Raw genomic sequence first — 21,831 nt, forward strand, 5'->3', positions numbered from 1 at the left:
TGGGAAGTGCAGTAAGTCCCAATTTGTAGTTGCCTTATTCCATATCATGGATATAATGGGATTGATACACAGACATAGCACCGGGATATTTGCCTTAGTGTCATTTCCTGCAAGGCTTGATGCAGTATCAAGTGAGCTGAGTAGCTCCATTTTGGAGTGGCCACTTGTTGGCCTCTTGCACTCGCCAACTCTTTTTTTTGTGTTGCTGCCTTCCCTGACCCTCCCTCTCCCACCCCTCACATTTGCAGCTCTCCTCACTTGCTTCTTTGATCTTGCCTGCGGTGATGGGTGTAGTGAGTGGCTGTGTTACCCAAAGGGAGAGGCAGCAAGTCGGAAGGTTGTCCAGAGAGTAAGGTGCCAAGCAGCAGATGGGTAGAAAGAGTTAGCATATTTATTGACTATTTTAAACTTTATTTTATGTTAAAAGTCAATTAAATTACAAATATAGGAATGTACAGAATTTTAATTTACGCGGTATAATGTTTTATGTTTTTCTGGTGGGAAAGGTCTGAGACAGAACCTAGTTTTAATGTTGGTTGCAATGGGAAAATCTGCTTTGCTGAAAGTTTCTTCTTTTAGAAGTGTACTAGTCAGGAATGCGGCTGTAATGTTTAGAGAAAAATTGCTGTGCAACAAATACCAGAAGCAGAGAAGCTTTTTAATTTAAAAAAAAGGAAATAGTCCAGACAAGAACCCAAAGTAGAATGTGAGCATCATTGCAAGAGCTATACATGAAAACAACTGGCAATTTCCCTGTCTCCTCTTTATTCCAGTAGGTTGGACACTTCCAGGACAAATATTTCAGTTCTATAAATCTACAAGTAAATACTGTATTTAGATTCTTTCCTTTGATTTCCTGGTCACTTGCACTGTTCCTATTGGTCTCATTTGCTTTGTTATAGAATCACTACATGCAGATAGAGGCTGTTTGGCCCAAAAAGTCCAGAATGATCCTCCAAAGAGCATCCCACCCAGACCCCTATCCTTGTAACACCACGTTTACCATGGCTAATCCATCGAGCCTATACATTCCCAAACACTGGACAATTTAGCATGGCCAATCCACCTAACCTGCACATCTTTAGACTGTGGGAGGAAACCCACGCAGACACGGGGAGAATGTGCAAACACCCCACAGACAGTTGCCCGAGGGTGGAATCGAACCCAGATCTCTGGTGCTGTGGGGCCAATTGTGTTACTGTGTGTCTGGATATGCCACCACATACCACAATTGGCCTGGTGATCTATCTCTGGGGGCTAGTTGTAAAAGCTCTGATGTTGCCGTTGCAGAAAACAGCAAGAGAGTTCCGATGTTGACCCGACCACTATTTATCCCTCAATCAATCTTTAAGTTACCTGCTCATGATTATGTTGCTGTTTGTGGGATCTTGCTGTGCACAAGTTGGCCTGACACATTTTCATTCTACGCTAACACGCAGACTTCAAGCATTTCTGAGGAAGGGTCACCGGATCAAAAACGTTAACTCCTGATTTTTTTTGCTCACATATGCTGCCAGACCTGCTGAACTTTTCCAGCAATTTTGTTTTTGTTCCTGATTTACAGCATCTGCAGTTCTTTTGGTTTTTCTTCAAACATTTTTCATGGATTCGGAAATCCTAGGACCTCTGAGATTGTAAGGAGTGCTGTGGTACATGCAAATTAATTTTTCGGTTGACTGAGGCTCCTCACCCGAGGCAAAAGTTCAGAAAATGCACCCTTCCAGAGTAGATCAAAATGCAGAAGTGTGGAGCCCCCTTTATTTTGTATAAAGGCTCTGGCCTAGATATCAAGAGCACACTAGAATTTAGATACTGTTCCACCGAATGTGGTTCAGTTTTAATAAACTACTCAGCAATAGTGCATACTCAATGTCACTGGTTAGTTAGAAATCCCGCAATCCAAGGTCTGTCTCAGGTGGTCAGTCTGTTAACAGATCTCCTGGTGTGTGCTTGGAGTAGCTGACCAAACTGTCCACTTGGAGGAAGCCTGGAGGTGTCCTTCAAGTCTTTCTTTATACTTTTCCTTGCTATAACTGTGTGCCATTTAAGTTACAATCTGTTTTTAGTCCATTGAGTTGGTTTTTGATTATATTAGTATCTTATTCAAATTCATCATCAGATATGTTTTCTCTGGCCTTGTTTTCCAGTTTGTACAGACAGCAGTGCAGGGTATTATCTTGAGTACATCATCACTCTCCAATGATGGATTGAAGAAGGCATATTTTGTCGACACAGAAATTATGAGCTGCATTCCTGTCACAACTCCAACACCAAATAGATATTACTTTGCAGACTTGTAGCAAAACATTTGTACCTTTTACTATCTTTCCTTCTTGCTGACATGCCTACAATGCACTGCTTTGTTCAGGGTCCCATTTCTTCTTTGACTTATCTTCCATCATCATGAGACAAATCTAGACAGAGTATTATAAAGCAGAGCACAGCACATAATGAAGCAAGAAGCAGATAAGAAATTTAAAGTTCATATGTTTGCCAGTGGGAGTAAAGTATTGGTGCTGTTACCTGTGGTTGGAGATCCCTTCAAAGCAAGATTTAATGGACCCTATCAGATTGAGAAGAAGTTAAGTAAATTATCTGGTGAAGATGCCAGATAGGAAAAAAAAAACTCAGGTATGTCATATTAACATGCTGAAACATTACTATGATGGGGAAAGGGGACCGGAGAAACAGGTATTAGTTACTGCCAGTCACTGAGGAATCAAATCTAAATGATTTGGACTTTGATGTGCCTCAGAATAAATTGAATGATGAGGAAGTCCTTAAGGAATGGGATAGGGTAGTGAGCTTTCTGTCCCAGGAACAGAGAATTGAATTGAAAGACCGGTTACAGATGCTATGAAGACATATGTAGAAATAGAATGGGGAGGACTAATGCCATAGTAGATGAGGTTGACGTAGGGAATGCTGTTTCGATAAGACGATGCCCCTACAGGCTTAATTCTCTCAAAGCAGCGCAGGTTCAGAAGGAAGTGGAAGCGATTATCCAAAAAGACATCATAGAGCTGAGTCAAAGCGCGTGGAGTTCACCAATTGTGTTGGTTCTCAAACCTGATGGTACTCGACGACTCTGCGTGGATTATTGGAAGGTCAACACCTTGACCAAATCTGACTCATATCCAGTTCCAAGGCCGGAGGACTGCATGGAGAAAGTAGGGCAAGACACTTGCATCTCTAAGTTGGACTTAGTTTGTGGTTACTGGCAAGTACCTTTGTCAGACAAAGTGAAAGAAGTTTCTGCTTTTGTAACTCCAAATGGGCTATATCAATTTGAAGTAATGCCCTTTGGAATAAAAAAATGCACCAGCCACTTTTCAAAGACTTGTGAACGGAGTTGTGGCAGGATTGACTAATTGTGCTGTCTACATAGATGACTTAGTGATCTTTAGCCTGATCCTCACCTGTGATCCAGCTATATCATTTCCAAGAACAAGCTGTGTATTCCTGGAATAGCCAATTTTTCTATGACTCCCACTATCATTTACCAGTCTTAATTGGACTTTCTAGCCTTATCTTCCACAGGAGAATGCTAATTCTCTCTCCATTTATTCCACAGATTGTCAGTCTCTCGGGCAATATTTCAGAAGGAGTGCAAATATTTTCATCACTTACTATTAGAGACTGACCAGTTCCTGTATTTCTCAATATTTTAACTTCCTTACCTACTCCCCATGTTCTACCTGAGTAAACCTTTCCCACAGAGGTGATGTCTGATAAGTTTGGGTGCTATCTTACTACTCAGCCCAAGTTGCACTCTCTTGCAGCTCCTCGACTTCTTTTGGGATTTCATTCACTACCTCAACTAATCCCGTTGGTTTAGCCTCTTTTACCACATCCTTTTTTCCTTCTGGATGTGTGTTTTTAAACTCCAGCAGAATAATATCTCTAAGATCCTCATGTCTTTTCTATCTCTAATGCTCTCATCCATCTATCAAAGTTACTATGTTTAATTCTTTCAAACTTGATATAAGTTTGACCTGATTCCTTCCTTATATTTCTGAACCTTTGTCTATATGCATCTGGTACCAGTATGTAGGCCCTCAAAATAGCCTGTTTTACTTTTTCATATTCTTTTGACACCTCATCTGACAGAGCTGCAATCACCTGACAAGCCCTGCCTACCAACTTGGTCTAAATCAACATTACCCACACAGTCTCTGGCAAGTTCATCTGTTTAGCCAATTTCTCAAATGAAATGAAAAAGTCTTCTATGTCTTTTTCATCAAAGTTTGGTAATGGTTGGGCTTATTTGTATATATCCCTACTAGGCTGTTGGCTATGTTGAGTTTGCTCATCATCACTTCTGTCTTGTATTTTTACTTCTGCCACTTGAAGTCTTTTTGCTTCAAGTTCCAACTTCATTTTTTCCAACCCAAACATTCTTTCCCTTTCTTCTCTCTTCCCTTTCTTCTCTCTTCCCTTTCTTCTCTCTTCCCTTTCTTCTTCCTCTCCCTTTTTCCCTTGCTTCTTCCTCTCCCTTTTTCCCTTTTCTTCTTCTCTCTTTCTTCAGCTAGGGCAATTCTTTCCTTTCTTCTTTTTCCTGTGCCAGGAATCTTATTCTCCTTTCTTTGTCCTCTAACTCTCTAATTGTTTAATTTGCAATTTAATTTTTTCTAACTCCACTGTGCTTGACTGTTTCCCTAATATACCTAAATGCTTGGCTAACTCAGTTACAATTTCAGCTTTCTTCTTATCCCTAGTTAAACACACAATTTTAGCCTGTCTGCTAATTCTAAAAGTGTCCCCTTTCTCTGTCTTTCTAAACTTTCTTGGCAAATTCGGGAAGCATCTTCCATGCCCAGAACCTCTTTCACGTTGTTAAGAACTATTTCCCCACTTTTGATTTAGCCAACAACAAACAACTGAAATTTATCAGATTTTCCACGTTGTAGTTAGGTTTCTTTTTAAAGATCTAGGGCTCTAGTCTCCAAGTCTTGAATCTGCTGGGACTTTTCGTATCCCAGATCTGTCCAAATCCATTCAGATCCATTCAAATTCATCCAAATCCCAGACACGAGCCCCCAATCTGTTATAAAGCAGAGGTTGACCCCCCCTCTGAGAACTAAAACTGAAATACCCCAAAAGGAGCGCCTTGCCCCATAATCTGTTAAAAAGGAGTGTGAAAAGTGGTGTAACCTGCCTTTCAGCAACTTCTAGTGGTTAACTAAAATAAATCCCTGACACTCACTTTATAATTGACAAGTAACAGTTTATTTATCTAACTCTGGAACTGAACAAATTAACTACAATATTAACAAATCGAATAGCTCCTACTAACTATTAACTATTCCCTAATAAAACAGGATTCTAATGGTATGCTGTTCCAATAGATGAAAGTCCTGCTTATAAAAATAAAAAAAATAGAGTCTAGTCTTTTGAAATTACAGCCAGGTTATGTGTCTTCAAGAACATTCTGTGCCTTGTCCATCGAATGTTCTGTCAGAAATGCCTTCTCCGTTGATTCTTCTGTTAGGAATATTAACTAGTTGTGTATTCATAACTTTGATTTAGATGGTGCTTTCTTGAAGACTGTGAGAGCCAACGATTCTCTCTTGAGACCAGGGAGCTGTTAACTCTCTGGCAGATGGCAGTTAACCCTTCTGTCTTTGTCCAACTGCCTTCTCCTTTTATACCCTTGATTTAGAGGGATATGAGCCAAATGCTGGCAAATGGGATGAGATTAATTTAGGATATCTGGTCGGCATAGACGAGTTGGACCGATTGGGTCTGTTTCCGTGCTGTATGACTCTGACTCTGTGACTTCCCCGTGTTTCCCATTCCATTACCCAATGAGTGTCTGCTCCAGGATTTTGCTCAGGAAAGTCGCTCCTTATGGGGTGACAAGATGGGAGGTAGGCAGTGGGGGGGCTGAACATATCACCACCGGTATCAGTGGGACTGTAATCCAACAATGGTGAGGAATGTTGGAAAAAGTGCAGAAGCAAAATATCACATTTCTAAGGAAGCTTACAGGTCCTCGGAAATTCCCGGAATATTTTGCAGTCAATTACAGTAAACCCTTTGTAACCACGAAATCACTAATCATGAATTTGCCCATCCATGCCAAAAAAAAGGAAAAACAAAAATCAGCACCTGCGAGCAAAAAGCACGTGTGCATGATATTTTTAACCATTTTAACCTGCTTTTAATGAGCTCCAAACTTGTGAATTTCATCACTTTCAGGGTTTCTCAGGAACAGAACCCTCACGGATATGGAGGAATGACTGTAAATACTTCTACAATGTATTGGCTGGCGAAGGAATTGTGGAGAAATGGGTGTAGGAAAAGTGGTTGCCAATGTGCACACAGCAAGATCCCGCAAGCAACAAGGTGATAATGAGCTGCTTCAAGGGTGTTGGACGAGGAATTAATTATGAGGCAGGCTAATAGCAGGATTTTGCCTCTCCCTCAGTAGAGCTGAGAGTGTTGTGCACTGACCCACAGCTAGAGTGTGAGGGAGGAGCTAGAAAGTGGGGGGAAATAAAAAACACTAATTTACTGTTTGATTCCAAGGTGATCACAGTGTTGTTTTCCTTTGTCAGATAACTCCAGGGAGCAAGGCTGAGGCTGCTAGACTCTGCATTGGTGATGTGATTTTGTCCATTAACGGTGAAAATACTGATGGAATGACTCACCTGGATGCTCAGAGCAAGATCAAGGGATGCGTAGATGAACTCACCTTCCTGATTGCCAGGTACAACTTACACTTTCATCTAGAAAAAGAAAACTGTAAACCACTCCTGAAGGGTCCAGCAGTTTTAGGTTTACAAACTGAGCTGCTGAGCCCTAGGGGTGGCATGGTGTCTCAGTGGTTAGCACTACTGCCTCACAGCACTAGGGACCCGAGTTTGATTCCATCCTCGGGTGACTGTGTGGAGTTTGCACATTCTCCCTGTGTCTGTGTGGGTTTCCTCCGGGGGGAGACCAGAACACTCGCAGGTGAGGTGGATTAGTCCTATGTTGTTAAGACCATCAGATATAAATTTAATTGGTTTTTGGTATTTAAGTGCCTGTTTCTAATTGGCTAAATTCAAAACTTGTTGTCTTAGTGATAAAGCTAAACTGCTGCTCGGTCTGCTAACTGTACGACCTTTCGATACGAATGTTTCAATTCGGGCGCTGTCTGTGTGTACTTGCAAACTTTCAAGCTGCTCACAGGCATTTTTAAATCTCTTAAACATAGAAAAAGCACATCATCTTTTAAAGGGACCATGCACTGCTTTCCCCCTTAACATTTTACAAACACCAAATTCTAACTTCCTACCTCCCAATCCACAAGTACTCTACCCAACTTCGCAACACATCGGACTCTGACATTCACTTAAATGAAAGAAATGGAAATACAATTATGTAATTTTAAATTGGTTAATAAAATACGAAGGTACATAATGAGCTGTGGCTTACAGAAAATGCCAAGTTTGTGGCTCCTTTTGTGGAAAATAAAATTCTGCATTTTGTCCCTTCAAAATTGGCTGTGTTTGCCAAATCACTGAGCGCACAAACCTGCTGATTTTTATTTATTTTGTTTACCACCCTGTGTGGGCACGTTATAACACACCTCTGTGGCAGGTGGACTTTGAACACGGACCTTTTAGCCCAGAGGTAGGAACACGACTGAAAGATCCCCCTTGACTGATTTTTATGCTAATAGAGAAAAGTAACATTCATTACTAACTAACTACTAGCTAAAACACACGAAGAATCCTGTGTTCCTACAACTCTAGGCTCCCAATTGAATACTCTGCTAGCTTCTGCCAGGAGGATTGTTTTTTTGACGATATCCAAGAGTGCACCTATTAACACTAAGGACTTCATCAATTGAATAAGTACAAATCCCTCAAAACCAAGTGATAGCCTCCTTATTTGCTGACTTTAAGGTGATTAGTCTAGTGCGTTATCTGTAGTGGGACCCTCAGCAATGTGCATCTCTGTTTGTTTCTGTCCATAAGGGTTTTGTACTACAGCCCCAGAAGTGGAGGTTGGCTCTGCAGGGGTCCCAGCTTGTCCTGAACTTGTTTAGCAAGGAGCATTCTGGTCGTTTAGAGCCTGCCATTCAATTAATGGGGTTTGTTGCAAACAACTCCTAACTCATGGGAATTGGGATGTCATGTTGTGGTTGTATAGGACATTGGTTAAATCACTTTTGGAATACTTCATTAAATTCCTGTCTCCCTGCCATAGGAAAAGATGTCGTTTAACATGAAAGGGTTCAAAAAAGATTTACAAGGATGTTGATTGGGTTGGAAGGTTTGAGCTGTAGGGAAAGGCTGAAAAGGCTGGGGCTATTTTCCTTGGAGCATCAGAGGCTGAAGGGCTGACCTTATACAAGTTTATAAAATCATGAGGGGCATGGATAGGGTGAATAACCATTGTCTTTGTCTTTTTTCCCAGGGTAGGGGCATCTAAAACTAGAAAATAGAGGTTTATAGAGAGAGGGAAGGATGTAAAAGGGACCTAAAGGGCATTTTTTTTTGTGCAGAGGTGGTGTGTATATGGAATGGGCTTCCAGAGCAAGTGGTGGAGGTGAGTACAATTACAACATGTAAAAGGGTTGCAAGGATTGGGAAGGGGGGATGGTGTGGGATGCTCTTCAGAGGATCAGTTTGGACTCAGTGGGATGAATGGCCTGTTTCCACACTGTAGGGATTCTATGACTTTTTTGTCTGGCTGAATGAAACAAAGCAAAATACTGGAGATCTGAAATAGAAATAAAGAGCTGGAGAAATTCAGCAGATCTGGCAGCATTTGTAGAGAGAGAGAGGCTGAGATAATGTTCTGAGTGTAATCAGCCTTCTTCTTAAAGACTTTGATAAGGAAAACGAATGTACTATCACCAGGTGTGGCCAACATAAAAATAGGTTGGGAGGCAATTAGTGAGGGTGACACACAGAATCTAGAATAATGTGGGAAAATGTGAGGTTATACACTTTGACAGGAAGAATAGAACCCCTACAGTGCAACAGGAGACCATTCAGCAATGCCCCATTTCTGAAGAAGGGTCCCGACCCGAAACGTCAGCCTTCCTGCTCCTCTGATGCTGCCTGGCCTGCTGTGTTCATCCAGCTCCACACTGTGTTATCTCAGACTCCAGCATCGGCAGTTCCTGCTACTTCTGGTGCCAAAACAGTGTTGCTTTGACTGTTTTATTCTTTTTTTTCTTTCCCAGCTGTAGTTGTGTTGTGTCTTGCCCTGTCTTGTCTCTTAGTATATCTGTTTGTATGTTATGGGACTTTTAAGTAAAGGGTAGTGTTTAACTTAGATAGTCATAGACTAACAATTTTCATGGAATCATAGATTCCCGATAGTGTGGAAAGAGGCTGTTTGTCCCATTGAGTCTGACCAACCCTCTGAAGAGCCTCTCAAACTTAGCCCCTGACCCTATCCCTGTAACGTCACATTTACCCTGGCTAATCCCCCTAACCTGCACATTTTTGGGCTTATCTATTTTTTTGCCAGTGGTTAACTGTTGGTTTATCTTTTGTGAATGGCATGAACCTGGTGTATCTATACTTTTATCTTGACTTAGACAGTGAGATAAAATTGGGCAATCTGGTGGTTTTATCAAATACTCACATTTGCAATGACGCCAGGATCAATGGGGCATAACCTCCAGTGCACCAGTTGTGAGGGGCATACGTGGGTTAGACAGGAACAAATGTTTTCCCTGGGTGGAGGGATCAATGACCAGGGGGCATAGGTTTAAGGTGAGGAGCAGGAGGTTTAGAGGGGATGTGAGGAAAAACTTTCTCACCCAGAGGGTGGTGGGAATCTGGAACTCATTGCCTGTAAGGGTTGGTCAAGGTAGAAACCCTCAGAACAAGGAAGAAGTATTTAGATGCACGCTTGCAATGCTAAGACATACAAGGCAATGGGCCAAGGGCTGGAAAATGGAATTCGAATAGTTAAGTGGTTGTTTTGACTGGCAAGGAGGCAATGGGCTGAAGGGCCTTTTCTGTGTTGTAGACCTCTATAACTCTGACTACCCCAGCAAGTCATCACAACAGGTATCTCGGCCAATGTTCTTTCCTCAGTCAACATCTTTTTTAAAAAAAAACTCATCAGCTTGTGGATATTTCCAACATTAAAGGAGTATTTGTGCTTCAGAAATATTTTGTAGTATAATAAGAATGATAAGAGAGTGAGATGGCGATGTACATCATGATATAACAATGCCATTGGCATTCCTGTGTAAGAGATTCTGGAGAAAGGATGGAATAGTCTGTAGTACAGAAAGGTGTGTGCTTTTAGAGGTCAGTATTATGTACAGATATATAAACAAAAGAGTTTGTAGAAACTTGCAGAGTCAGAGAGCACTCACTCATGTGTAAGGACAAATCATTACAGACCATTCAGTATCAGTGCAGATCAGGATAGCCATCTCTCCAACACCATGGCTACACAAACTGTTAGTACAAAGAAAATGGTGGAGGAACTCAGCAGGTCTGGCTGCATCTGGGAGTGAGAAACAGAGTTAATGTTCCAAGTCCAATATTACTCTTCTTCAGAACCTGGGTCTCCTTGTGCATCAGTCACTGAAAGTGAGCATGCAGGTGCTGGTGAAGAAGGCAAATGGTAAGTTGGCCATCATTGCAAGAGGATTCGAGTACCAGAGCAGTGATGTCTTGTTGCAGTTGTACAGGGCCTTTGTGAGACCATACTTGAATGGTGAACCCTTTCCTCCCCCAAAGACTTGTGGATGATCAGTCTCTGAGTACATTCAAGACAGGTCAATAGATCTTTTAGGTGCTATGAGAATTAAGAGATATGGGGATTTTGAAGGAACGTGGAGTTCAGGGAGGACAGCTATACTCTTGTTAAGATTAAATGTTGGTGTAGTCTGAAGGTCCTAATGACCGACTGCAGTTGGACTCACCAGTTGGCATTTGACCTGTTTGACTATGTTACAAATTCACCTTCCTTGAGATCAGTCTGGAATGGGACTTGAAACTGGAACATTCGGCCTCCCAACACAATGTGTTGCAAGACCTCCTATTTCTTGTGTAAAATGCGGTGCAGTTGAGATCGCCGTTCATGTTGTAATTTGAAAGGTAAGGCCAAAAGTCTTGTCACAAGTTGTGACTTAGTAGCAATCTTTGGCTCTTAGTGATTCCAATGTTGCCCTGCCCAGCTGTAAACATAGCCTGCCAGTCAGCTGTTGTTGATCACAGTTACTTTGCTTCTGGAAACGGGTTTGCATTTTATTCGACAGCTTATGCCATCCTCCATCACCCAAAAACACAATGATGGGATCTGATAGTGATTACAGTGACATGGGCTCGGGTAAGATGTGTGGCACAATTGGATTACAATTGCCATGGCGATGCCCGTCTTGACATTGTGAGCAACTCATGCCATCTTTTATACTTTTCCCAAGAGGCGAAGCAAGATTTTCACTAAAATAAACCGAAAATCTGTGGATGCTGGAGATCTGAAACAAAAACAAAGTGCTGGAGAAACTCAGCAGGGCTGACCATGTCTGTGGAGAGAAAAACAGAGTTAACATTTCAGGTCCAGTGACCTCTCAGTTCTGATCACTCTCTACAGACGCTGCCACACCTGCTCAGTTTTTCCAGCACTTTCTGCCTTTGTGCCAGGATTCTCGCTAGGCAACAGCAGTGAGATGCCAGTTGATGAGGTTTAATGTTTGTTAAATGCCTTGTTAATCCTGTTACTTGCCTAATTGACATTCAGCCTCCCATCTTGCAAACTTGTCAAACGTGCTGACCAATGGAAAAACTCGACCTGGAAGTCAGGTAGATTCAGCTTGACCCTTGCTCTGAGCGAGCTCTGTGTCGGACATTGGGCATCATCACTTCTGTATTCTCCAGGGATACCAGCCATGATCACCCTATGTCCACAGACATTGGCATCTGATATGTGCCAGCCTCTAAGAACCTCGTGACATATCTCAGATCCACTCACAGAACACTTCTCCTGTTCAATGCTGCACCTCGGACAGCCCCAGTATGTTATTGTAATGCTCCAACAAGGCCACCATGTAGTCAGGAACACACACCCAGCACAGGGACTGCATCAGGCTGTATCTCTGCACTCTTCACTCACTGTTACAGCCCACACTGACTCTGACTGTACCTGGACACACACAGCACCCCTGCCTTTCCTTGCCCTGCCCTTTTGCAGTTTGCCCCCTCAGCCAGAGATACCTGAAGACACAAAGCCAAGAAACTTGCCATGGTTGCCAGCTGTCCTCAGTCAAGTCAAAGAGAGATAGGCTTTGGTCAGGGAGTTCCAGCACAGTCAATCAAAGGCAGGTCTTGATACCAGTCCAAGCCCAACACTGGATGGTCATAGTTAGATCCTTTAATTCTAAGGGGTGAGGAGCCAAATCAGGGCAGCCATAGTGTGGGCTGTTTTCCTCTGGACTGAGAGCGATGCAGATTGTAAGGGAGATGAAAATGGGTGGCACAGCTGTTTCTGCGTGTCCAGGTAGGAAGGTATTCCGAGTGAGTGGGTAAGTGGCACAGAGGGCATGTAGAGTTAGCAGTTTCAAGGAATGGGGTGCCCGAGAGCAAATGGGGAAAATATTGCAGGCAATAGTGAGAGTGGTAAAGCATGAGCCTTGGCGGGACTTGGGTACAGCAGCAGAGACAGAGTGAGTGTGAGTCATCAGAGAGAAGATGGTGGAACTTTCACTGGTAGTGTGGAGGAGACCTACTTCCTACATTGCTGGACATTCCTCCAGACAGCTAAGACTTTACTGACCTGGATGGCAATGTTAAACCAGGCTGGCATGGTCTGGTGGTTATGGCCTGTACAGCTGGTTTTGGGGGAGAAGGAGGACTGTGTTATCATACACCATCTGTAGGACCTCCTGCTCCCTGCCTGCACAGAGAGGTACTGATATCCCCTTAACTACCATGTCAGGGGCAAGTGTTGGGAACTATTTAGCACAGCTCCACACTGCCATTGCCATTGCCATTGTCTGGGTACACTGTGTGGCCTTTTAAAGATGGCTTGGCTGCAAGGGATACCAGTGAACTCCAGGATAGCCACTGAATTGCATGATGTTCTGTAAGAGCATGTGGGAAAATGGGGTGGAAATCAGATGTGAAATGCTGGAGGAGCATGTTGGATATTTAATCAGGTGAGTTTAGTAAGATACAGTGAGACAACTTGCTATGCCTTGCACCAACACACCCTATAAAAAATCTCAATGCAACTCGGATAGCCAAAAAAAAGTAAGATTCAGTCTATAGATTCCACACTCCCAAACCATGTTGTTCCAACTTTGCTTCTGCCAAGTATCAGTGGGAGGTGCCCTGCTAGAATGCTTTTGTGAAGAGCGTCTCTAATCTAAATGGCATGAAAGACATTTGATGCCAAACAATACCCAGCTCAATATCACAAGGTGTTCTGGTCTGTCTCCTATTGTTGGTGACCATTCTGGGGAACGCAGTGTTGTGCATAAATTGCTGTCGGGATTTGGAAGAGGCTAACATTAGAGCAGACCCTTTCTGTGCCCATATACAGGCATCTAGATCCGTCAGCCCACAGGCTGTTCTTTTGACCCAGTTTCCTGGTTTGTTCCCATTTAAGGGATGGGTTAATCTACACTTACTATTGTTAAGCTCATGCTAAGTGAAGTTAAATTCTTATTTTGAAGTTGTAAGTATATGATATTGTCTTGGTGTAACTGTTGCTGTGCCAAAACACAGTAGTTTAAAATAGGATTAGATTGACTTATTGTTTCTCACTGCTAATGTAAACTTACCCTAAACTCTTTGCATGAAAGAAAAGTAATTTTTCAGGGCAGGGTATTGCTGTTTTGAGATCTAAAGCTTTCTGCTGATTTATGGGACAAGATGCTTTGGGGCTGGGAGTAGATGGCTGATTTGGAAGGAGATATTGAAGCTGCTTATAAAACGACTAGGAGATAGTAGGAACTGCCGATGCTGGAGTGTCAGATAGCAAGGTGTGGAGCTGGATGAATACAGCAGGCTAGGCAACATCAGAGGAGCAGGAAAGCTGACATTTCGGGTCTGAACCCTTCTTCAGAAAATGGGGAGGGGAAGGGGACTCTGAAATAAATAGAGAGGGGGAAGGCAGTGATAGAAGGTAGATAGTGGAGCAGATAGGTGGAGAGAAGACGGACAGGTCAAGGAGGCGGGGATGAAGCTAGTAAAAGTGAGTGTAGGTAGGGAGTTGGGATTGGTGTTGATCAGTGAGGAGGGAGGGGCGAGTAGGTGGGAGGGAAGAGGGACAGGTCAAGGAGGCGGGGTCAAGGGGGGGTTGCTAGTCTTGGGATGAGGTCAGGGGTGGGGAGATTTTGAAGCGTGTAAAGTCCACATTGAGACCATTGGGTTGTAGAGTCCCCAGGCGGAATATGAGGTGCTGCTCCTCCAGTTTTCTGGTAGCATCGTTGTGACACTGCAGGAGGCCCAGGATGGACATGTTGCCCAAAGAGTGGGAGGTGGAGTTGAAGTGGTTCGTGACTGGGAGGTGCAGTCGTTTGTCACGAACCGAGCGTAGGTGTTTCACAAAGTGGTCTTCAAGCCACCGCTTGGTTTCCCCGATGTACAGGAGGCCATAGCGGATATAATATACCACATTAGCAGATGTGCCGGTGAATATCTGTTAAGTGTGGAAGGTTTTCTTGGGGCCTGGGATGGGAGTGAGGGGGGAGGTGTAGGGGCAGGTGTAGCACTTCCTGTGGTTGCAGGTATAGGTGCCGGGGGTTGTGGGGCTAGTGGGGAGTGTGGAGCGGACGAGGGAGTCGTGGAGAGAGTGGTCCCTCTGCAAAGCAGATAAAGGTGGGGAGGGAAGTATGTCCTTGGTAGTGGGGTCAGTTTACAGGTGGCGGAAGTGGCGGAGAATGATGTGTTGGATCCAGAGGTTGGTGGGGTGGTACGTGAGGACGAGGGGGATTCCGTTTTTGTTGTTGCGGGTAGGGGGTGTGAGGGCTGAGGTGCGGGAAATGTGAGAGATGCGGTCGAGGGCGTTTTTGACCACTGTGGAGGGAAGTTGCAGTCCTTGATAAACGAGGATGTCCGGCAGTGGAATGCCTCCTCTTGGGAGCAGATGCGGCAGAGGCGAAGGAATTGGGAATAGGGGATCGCATTCTTGCAGGAAGGTGGGTGAGAGGAGGTGTCTTCTAGGTAGCTGGGGAATCAGTAGGCTTGAAATAGATATCAGTTTCAAGGTGGTTACCAGAGATGGAGAGAGAAGTATTAGAGATAAAATGGCTAATCTGGCTGACCTTTGTCACTGTCTACCATTGGCTCCCATTCTAGCAACATCTCATTTTTAAAATTCTCATTGTTGTGTTCAAGTCCCTGCACAGCCCCTGTCCCTGCATGGCCTTTGTCCCTCCCAGTCTCTAACCTTTTGCAGTGCTACATCTCCATACCATTCTGTCTCCTGCTCCTGCATCATCCCCAATTTCCTTTGCTCCACCATTTATAGCAATGCCATCAGCTGTCTGGGCCTGGAACTACATCTCTAAACCTATCTGCCACCTTACAGCTCCACGTCGCTTCTTAAACCATATTTCTTTGATTTGGACAATTAGTCACTAGGTCTGCTTTTATTCCTGATTTCAGGCAAAGATGTTGAGTGTCCTATAAGCAGCTTCAATCTCTCCTTGCCTTTCCAATAAGGCATAAAGGCAAGAAATTCATATCCCAATGTTGTGTTGTAACCGTTTGAGCTCCACCAGTAGCAATTGCAAAGTCCTTTCTACTCGGTAGCAATTGGTAGAGGCATTGTCTTTTGTGTCCCAGTTGCGGGTTCAACACCCATCCTACACTATCCTAGGTCAGTATGGTTCCTGGACATTGGATCTAGTTCCAGGATGAGAAGAAGGAGAAAGAAAATTAGCCATGATTTCCTCAATTGGTAAAACCTGCTGAAGGGCATTTGGGTGTGAGATACTGATTTTGGTTGCTGTGCCTCACCATAGTCCCATAGCTTGCCAATGGCTACTATTCAGCCTGTGCTAAAAGAAGGGCCACTTAGATGTGATTCACTACGCTAATAACTGGATCATTGCCTTCAGAAGAGGTCACAACAAAGCAAAATGTCTCAGTGGCTGAACTCCTATTATCAAGGCAGGAGTGTGATACTTGCCTCAGAGGCTGACATTGCAATGTGGTGCTAGGGATGAGATAGAATCCCTACAGTGTGGGAACAGGCCCTTTGGCCCAACAATTCCACACCAACCCTCAGAGCATTCTACCCAGACCCGTCCCCTATAACTCACCTAACCTACACATCCCTGAACCCTACAGGCAATTTAGCATGACCAATCCACCTAGCCTGCACATCTTTGGAAAGTATGGGAGGAAACTGGAGCACCCAGAGGAAACTCATGCAGACACAGGGAGAATGTGCAAACTCCACACAGACAGTCGCCCAAGGGTGGAATCGAATCCGCATCCCTGCTGCTGTGAGGCAGCAGTGCTAATCACTGAGCCACTGTGTCGCCAGCATTCAGACATGGGGACCAACATTCAGAGAAGATGTTAAAACAAACTTCTGTCTGCTCTCTCAGCTGCACATTAATCTTTGCTGTTCCCTTTTGGAATAGCGTACAACCAATAAGGACATAATTTTCCTAGCTTTTAAGATAAGAACATTAATCAATGTAGACTTCTCGTATAAATGAATCTTTCCTTTAAAAAGTGGACAAAGAGCTGCAAAGATGGCTGCCAAAGGTCAGGTGACCTCTCATGTATTCAAAAATGGTTCAATGAGTCAAAAAGGCACATTGCAGATGAAAAACAGCTAAGACCACCAAACAACATCACTGAATTGAATGGGTCTTTATTTTGAAGCAAAGAAAATGACTGTCTCAGCCCCTTCAGCATGAAATTCTTCAAACAATAAACCAGGATGTAATTAATCAACCTAAGATTGCCATCATATTTGGAAAAGGGACAAGTTGTTAGGAGTCACGTGGTAAAGCAGCCATTTTTGTCCCTTTTGTGATCTTAAAATGCTAATTAGTTGAAGAAAGAAGTAAGGAAGTAAGCAGCAGAATAGTCAGTAATATCTACACCTTTTTTAGAATCGGAGGCTGTACCATTGTAAGATCTCTAACTAGCTCTTTATCGGCCAACTAACACAGTAAACTAGCAATGAAGCTACAAATGACTAACTTTGTGACCTGTAGAAAGTCCACCCCTGTAGGAGAATCCTGAAACAATTTTGGCAGGTAACTTCTGTTATTGAATTCACCTAAAGTAGCTTTCAGGGGTAAAGACCTCTTCTTTCAGTCTGAAGGACATGTTTTCCTGAACAAGGCAATCACATGAATTGCAAACTATTTTTTTTTTTTTGCTTTTAACCTGTTAAAGTGCCTTGAGAGAGTGTGAGAGAGATTTTATCCCATGGTGTTATATTTCAGACAAACGTGTTTTTTTTTGTTTAAACCCACAAAAAGCTTGCTGCTGGATATTCAGGTTGGTAAGGTAACAGGTTTCTCCAACCCTGTCTGTGAAATGAAGAGTAATACAATTCTCTCTAAAGTCCTGAGCAACATGCATCCCTTCTCTTTCACCTAAAGCCAGATTATCAGCATATTACCACATTATTGTTTGTGGAACCTTGATCTTCATGAAGTAGCTGTTGCATTTCCTGTTCTACAGGACCACAGCACTTTGTAAATTGCAGTCTTGGCTGGTCAACTTCTTCAAACTTAGCCACAAAGTGCGGTGGACAAGTGACTGAAACCTCTCATTTTTGGACTCTGTGAAAAATCTGCCAGAGCCACGGTCAAGTTTAGCTCTGTGGGAAATGTAGCTATTACACATTACAATGAAGCCCATCTTGGGGCTGACAGATTCTGAAATTGGCAGAAAAGTAGCAGTTTTGAACAGTTGGAACAGAATTTTGGTCTTCTAAACATTTTGGCATTCACAGTCTAAAAATAGACAATCCCTCTCAAGAGCAAGGAATTTATTCACTGTACAAATATGTCTGCAAAGTGAAGGGAACTCAACCCAGATTCTCTGGGTAGAAACTTACAGGAGTCTGAGCAATATGGTGCATGGTGAGATTTGTGGCAGAATCAGACAAGAAATCTGCTGAGGCCCATCTATTCTTTGGGAGCATCTTTTATGCTTTTCACAAACAACATGAAGAGTTTCTTGCTAGGCAGTTGTCATGGGAGGGGGATTGTTGCTTGATAAACACCTCGGTAATGGTCCAACTCAACTCAACTCATTCCCATTTAATCAAACTAGATGTTGGGAAAAAGTGACACGGAAATCAGAGCAGGTTCCATGTTGGACACTGGGCACCAACATCTTAGGGCATGTTGTCTGGGCATCAGTTACATACACCCCATATCCACGCACATTGGCATCTGACAGGTGCCTACCTCTAAGAACCATCATGGACATCTCTGATTCACTTACATGTCTATATTTCAATGCTGAACCTATGATTGTAATGCTGTTGTAAGGACACTGTGCACGTATGGGAACACATCCAGCTCAGGGACTGGACCAGACTGCATCTCTAGTTTCTTCGTTTGCTTTCTTAGTGCTCACTCACCCTGAGCCTACCTCACACATCCCTGCCTTGCAATGCCCTTTTGCCCACCTCAGGCAGAAACACCAGGCTCACACTGCTTCTGTATTCCCTTGCTGTTTGGCACAGACACTAAGAACGTAAGCTTGTCACCATTGTCAGCAGGCCTCAGCCACATCAAGGTAGGTGTAGCCTTCGTTCAGAGGGTCCCAGCACAGCCATTCAAAGGCAACTTCTGACACTGATCCAGGGGCTTGGACACAAACAGTCAGCTGCTTGAAGGGGCATGAGTCAGGATCATCTCACGGGCGGTGGTCCAGTCCCTCCCCACGTACCTCCATGATTCCTCTGACACCTTACGCTGGTTTCAAAACTTCCAGTTTGCAGGCTGCAGCTCCTGTGAAGAAAAATAGTTTCGGGTCACCAGACCCAAAACGTTAACTCTGACTTTTCTTCACAGATGCTGCCAGACCTGCTGATCTTTTCCAGCAGCTTCTGTTTTTGTCCCACAGTAAAGGTGCTGTTCTGTAATCGTTCGAAACTGAACCAAGTGTGAGTGGAGTCACTGCATGGCTGAAATTATCCATTCATGAAGAGAAGGGAAGAACTCAAAACAAAATCCATAAACAGCATCAACAGGTGGCACATCAATGCCATAAATTTCGTGCTTCCACCTGAAACGGTTTCAAGGTGTCTTAGGTTCAGTTATAGAACAGAAGAAAAAGCATGAAGGAACAATTTCCAATTGAAACCACCACCCTACCCAAGCCAACATGAGATTTTGGCCCAACTGCAGCAAGCTGAAAAGTTTCTATCCATGAACCCTTTTCATCGCATTCACTCAAAATGTTATATCTAGATCAGGGCTAATAAATCAGGACAAACTGCAGTATTTTTCAGACTGAGATTTGATTTGATTTGATTTAATTTATTTTGGCATGTGTTTTCAAACTTTTGCCCATTGGTATTCATGTTCCATGAGTAGCAAATGCAACCTTCATCAACTCGTCTGTGTTTGTCTTTCTCTCTCTTTGAATTATGAAGGTGAATTTATGATCTTTACAGGACTCCTGTCATACCCAACCCCTTTTAAAGGGTATGCTCTATCAGTTTGCTTGATCTAGTTTGTTTGCAGAACAGACAAGCCACTTAGCTGATTAACCCTTGCTCACCATCCCATGCTAATGAATGTCCTTTCCTTGCTGACGGAAGCTTTTCTTTTTTAAAATGACCTATGTCTGAAAAACTCTAAAATCAAGCAACTGGAATATTTTATTTCTTCCAGCTGCAGTATAAGCAATATGGTACACTTGTCTTCATTGGTTAGTGCATTGAGTTAGGATGTCATGTTGTGGCTGTATAAGATATTGGTGAGGCCACTTTTGGAATACTGCATTCAGTTCTGGTCTCCCTCTTACAGGAAAGATGTTAAACTTGAAAGGGTTCACAAAAGACTTACAAGGCTATTGGCGAGGTTGGAGCTTTTGAGCTAAAAGGAGAGGCTGAATAGGCTGGGGTTATTTTCCCTGGAGTGTCAGATGCTGAGCGGTAACCTTACAGAGGTTTTTAAAATCATGAGGGGCATGGATAGGGTGAATACACAAGGTCTTTTCCCCAGGGTAGGGGAGTCCAAAACTAGACGGCATTGGTTTAAGATGAGAGGGGTAAGATTTAAAAAGGACCTAAGGGGCAACCTTTTCATGCAGAGAGTGGTATATGTATGGAATGTGCTGCCAGAGGAAGTGGCGGAGGCTGGTATAATTACAACATTTAAAAGGCATCTGGATGGGAACATGAATAGAAAGGGTTAGAGGAATATGAGCCAAGTGCTGGCAAATGGGACTAGATTAATTTCGGAAAACTGGTCGGTATGGCCGAATTGGACTTAAGGGTCTGTTTCTGTGCTATGACTCTGTAATTCCTATGAGTTTGAACCACATCCTAATCCTTTATGAATATAAGAACGGACTGCTGTGTCCTTTCTATTCCCAGTTTCTCTGTGTACACTTTGTGTTCCATTCCTATCTTGGTATTCCATATATAGGGAGGAGGTGATGGCCTACTGGTATTATTGCTAGACTATTAATCCAGAAGTTCAGCTGATGTTTTGGGGACCTGGGTTCAAATTCCACCACAGATAAATTCAGTAAAAACTAAATCTGCAATTAAGAATCTAGTGATGATCATGAAAACATTGTTATTTGTTGGAAAAACCCATCTGGCTCACTAATATCCTTCAGGAAAGGAAATCTGCTATCCTCACCTGGTCTGGCTTACATGTGACTCCAGACCCACAGCAATGTGGTTGACTCTCAGCTGCCCTCTGAAATGGCCAAGCAAGCCACTCAGCTGTATCAATCGCTACAAAGACTCAAAGAAATAGAACGGGACGGATCACCTGGCATCGACCTAGGCACCGGAAAAGACAACGGCAGAAACAGCCCTGTCGACCCTGCAAAGTCCTCCTCACTAACATCTGGGGGTTAGTGCCAAAATTGGGAGAGCTGTCTCACAGACTAGTCAAGGAACAGCCTGACATAGTCATACTCACAGAATCATACCTTACGGACAATGTCCCAGACACCACCATCACCGTCCCTGGATATGTCCTGTCCCACCGGCAGGACAAACCCAGCAGCGGGGACAGCATTTGAATATACAGTTGGGAGGGAGTTGCTCTAGGAGTCCTCAACATTGACTCTGGACCCTGACAGGTCTCGTGGCTTCAGGTTAAACATGGGCAAGGAACCGTCCTGACATACCGTCCTCCCTCAGCTGGTGAATCAGTGCTCCTCCATGTTGAACAACACTTGGAGGAGGTACTGAGGATGGCAAGGGCACCAAATGTACTCGGTGGGGGATTTCAATGGCCACCACCAAGAGTGGCTTGGCAGCAGTACGACTGATCGAGCTGGTCGGGTCCTAAAGGACATAGCTGCTAGACTGGGTCTGCGGCAGGTGGTGAGGGAACCAACAAGAGTGAAAATACATTTGACCTCATCCTTAACAATCTGCCAGCTGCAGATGTATCTGTCCATGATAGTATCGGTAAGAGTAACCATTGGACAGTCCTTGTGGAAACAAAGTCCTGTTTTCACATTGAGAATAACCTCCATCATGTTGAGTGGCACTATCACCGTGCTAAATGGGACAGACTTCGCACAGATCTAGCAACTCGAGACTGGGCATCCATGAGGTGCTGGGAGCCATCAACAGCAACAGAATTATATTCTAGCACAATCTGTAACCTCGTGGTCTGGCCATATCCCCCACTCAACGTCTAACATCAAGCCTAGGTTCAATAGAGAGTACAGGAGGGCC

General features: G+C 43.6%; 1 protein-coding gene across 3 annotated transcripts in view; it reads left to right on the forward strand.

Moving 5' to 3' along the window:
• pdlim1 (PDZ and LIM domain 1 (elfin)) overlaps positions 1-21,831 on the forward strand; it is a 97,719-nt gene that overhangs the window by 45,999 nt on the left and 29,889 nt on the right. For all 3 annotated transcript variants that reach the window (XM_048616332.1, XM_048616331.1, XM_048616333.1), the window contains exon 2: positions 6,561-6,712. In XM_048616332.1, the coding sequence (XP_048472289.1) occupies positions 6,645-6,712 (68 nt within the window). In that variant the 5' untranslated portion in view covers positions 6,561-6,644. The remainder of the gene's footprint in view (positions 1-6,560; positions 6,713-21,831) is intronic.

Source organism: Rhincodon typus, chromosome 34 (genome assembly GCF_021869965.1).
Source record: "Rhincodon typus isolate 14 chromosome 34, sRhiTyp1.1, whole genome shotgun sequence".
In the NCBI taxonomy this organism is placed as follows: Eukaryota; Metazoa; Chordata; class Chondrichthyes; order Orectolobiformes; family Rhincodontidae; genus Rhincodon; species Rhincodon typus.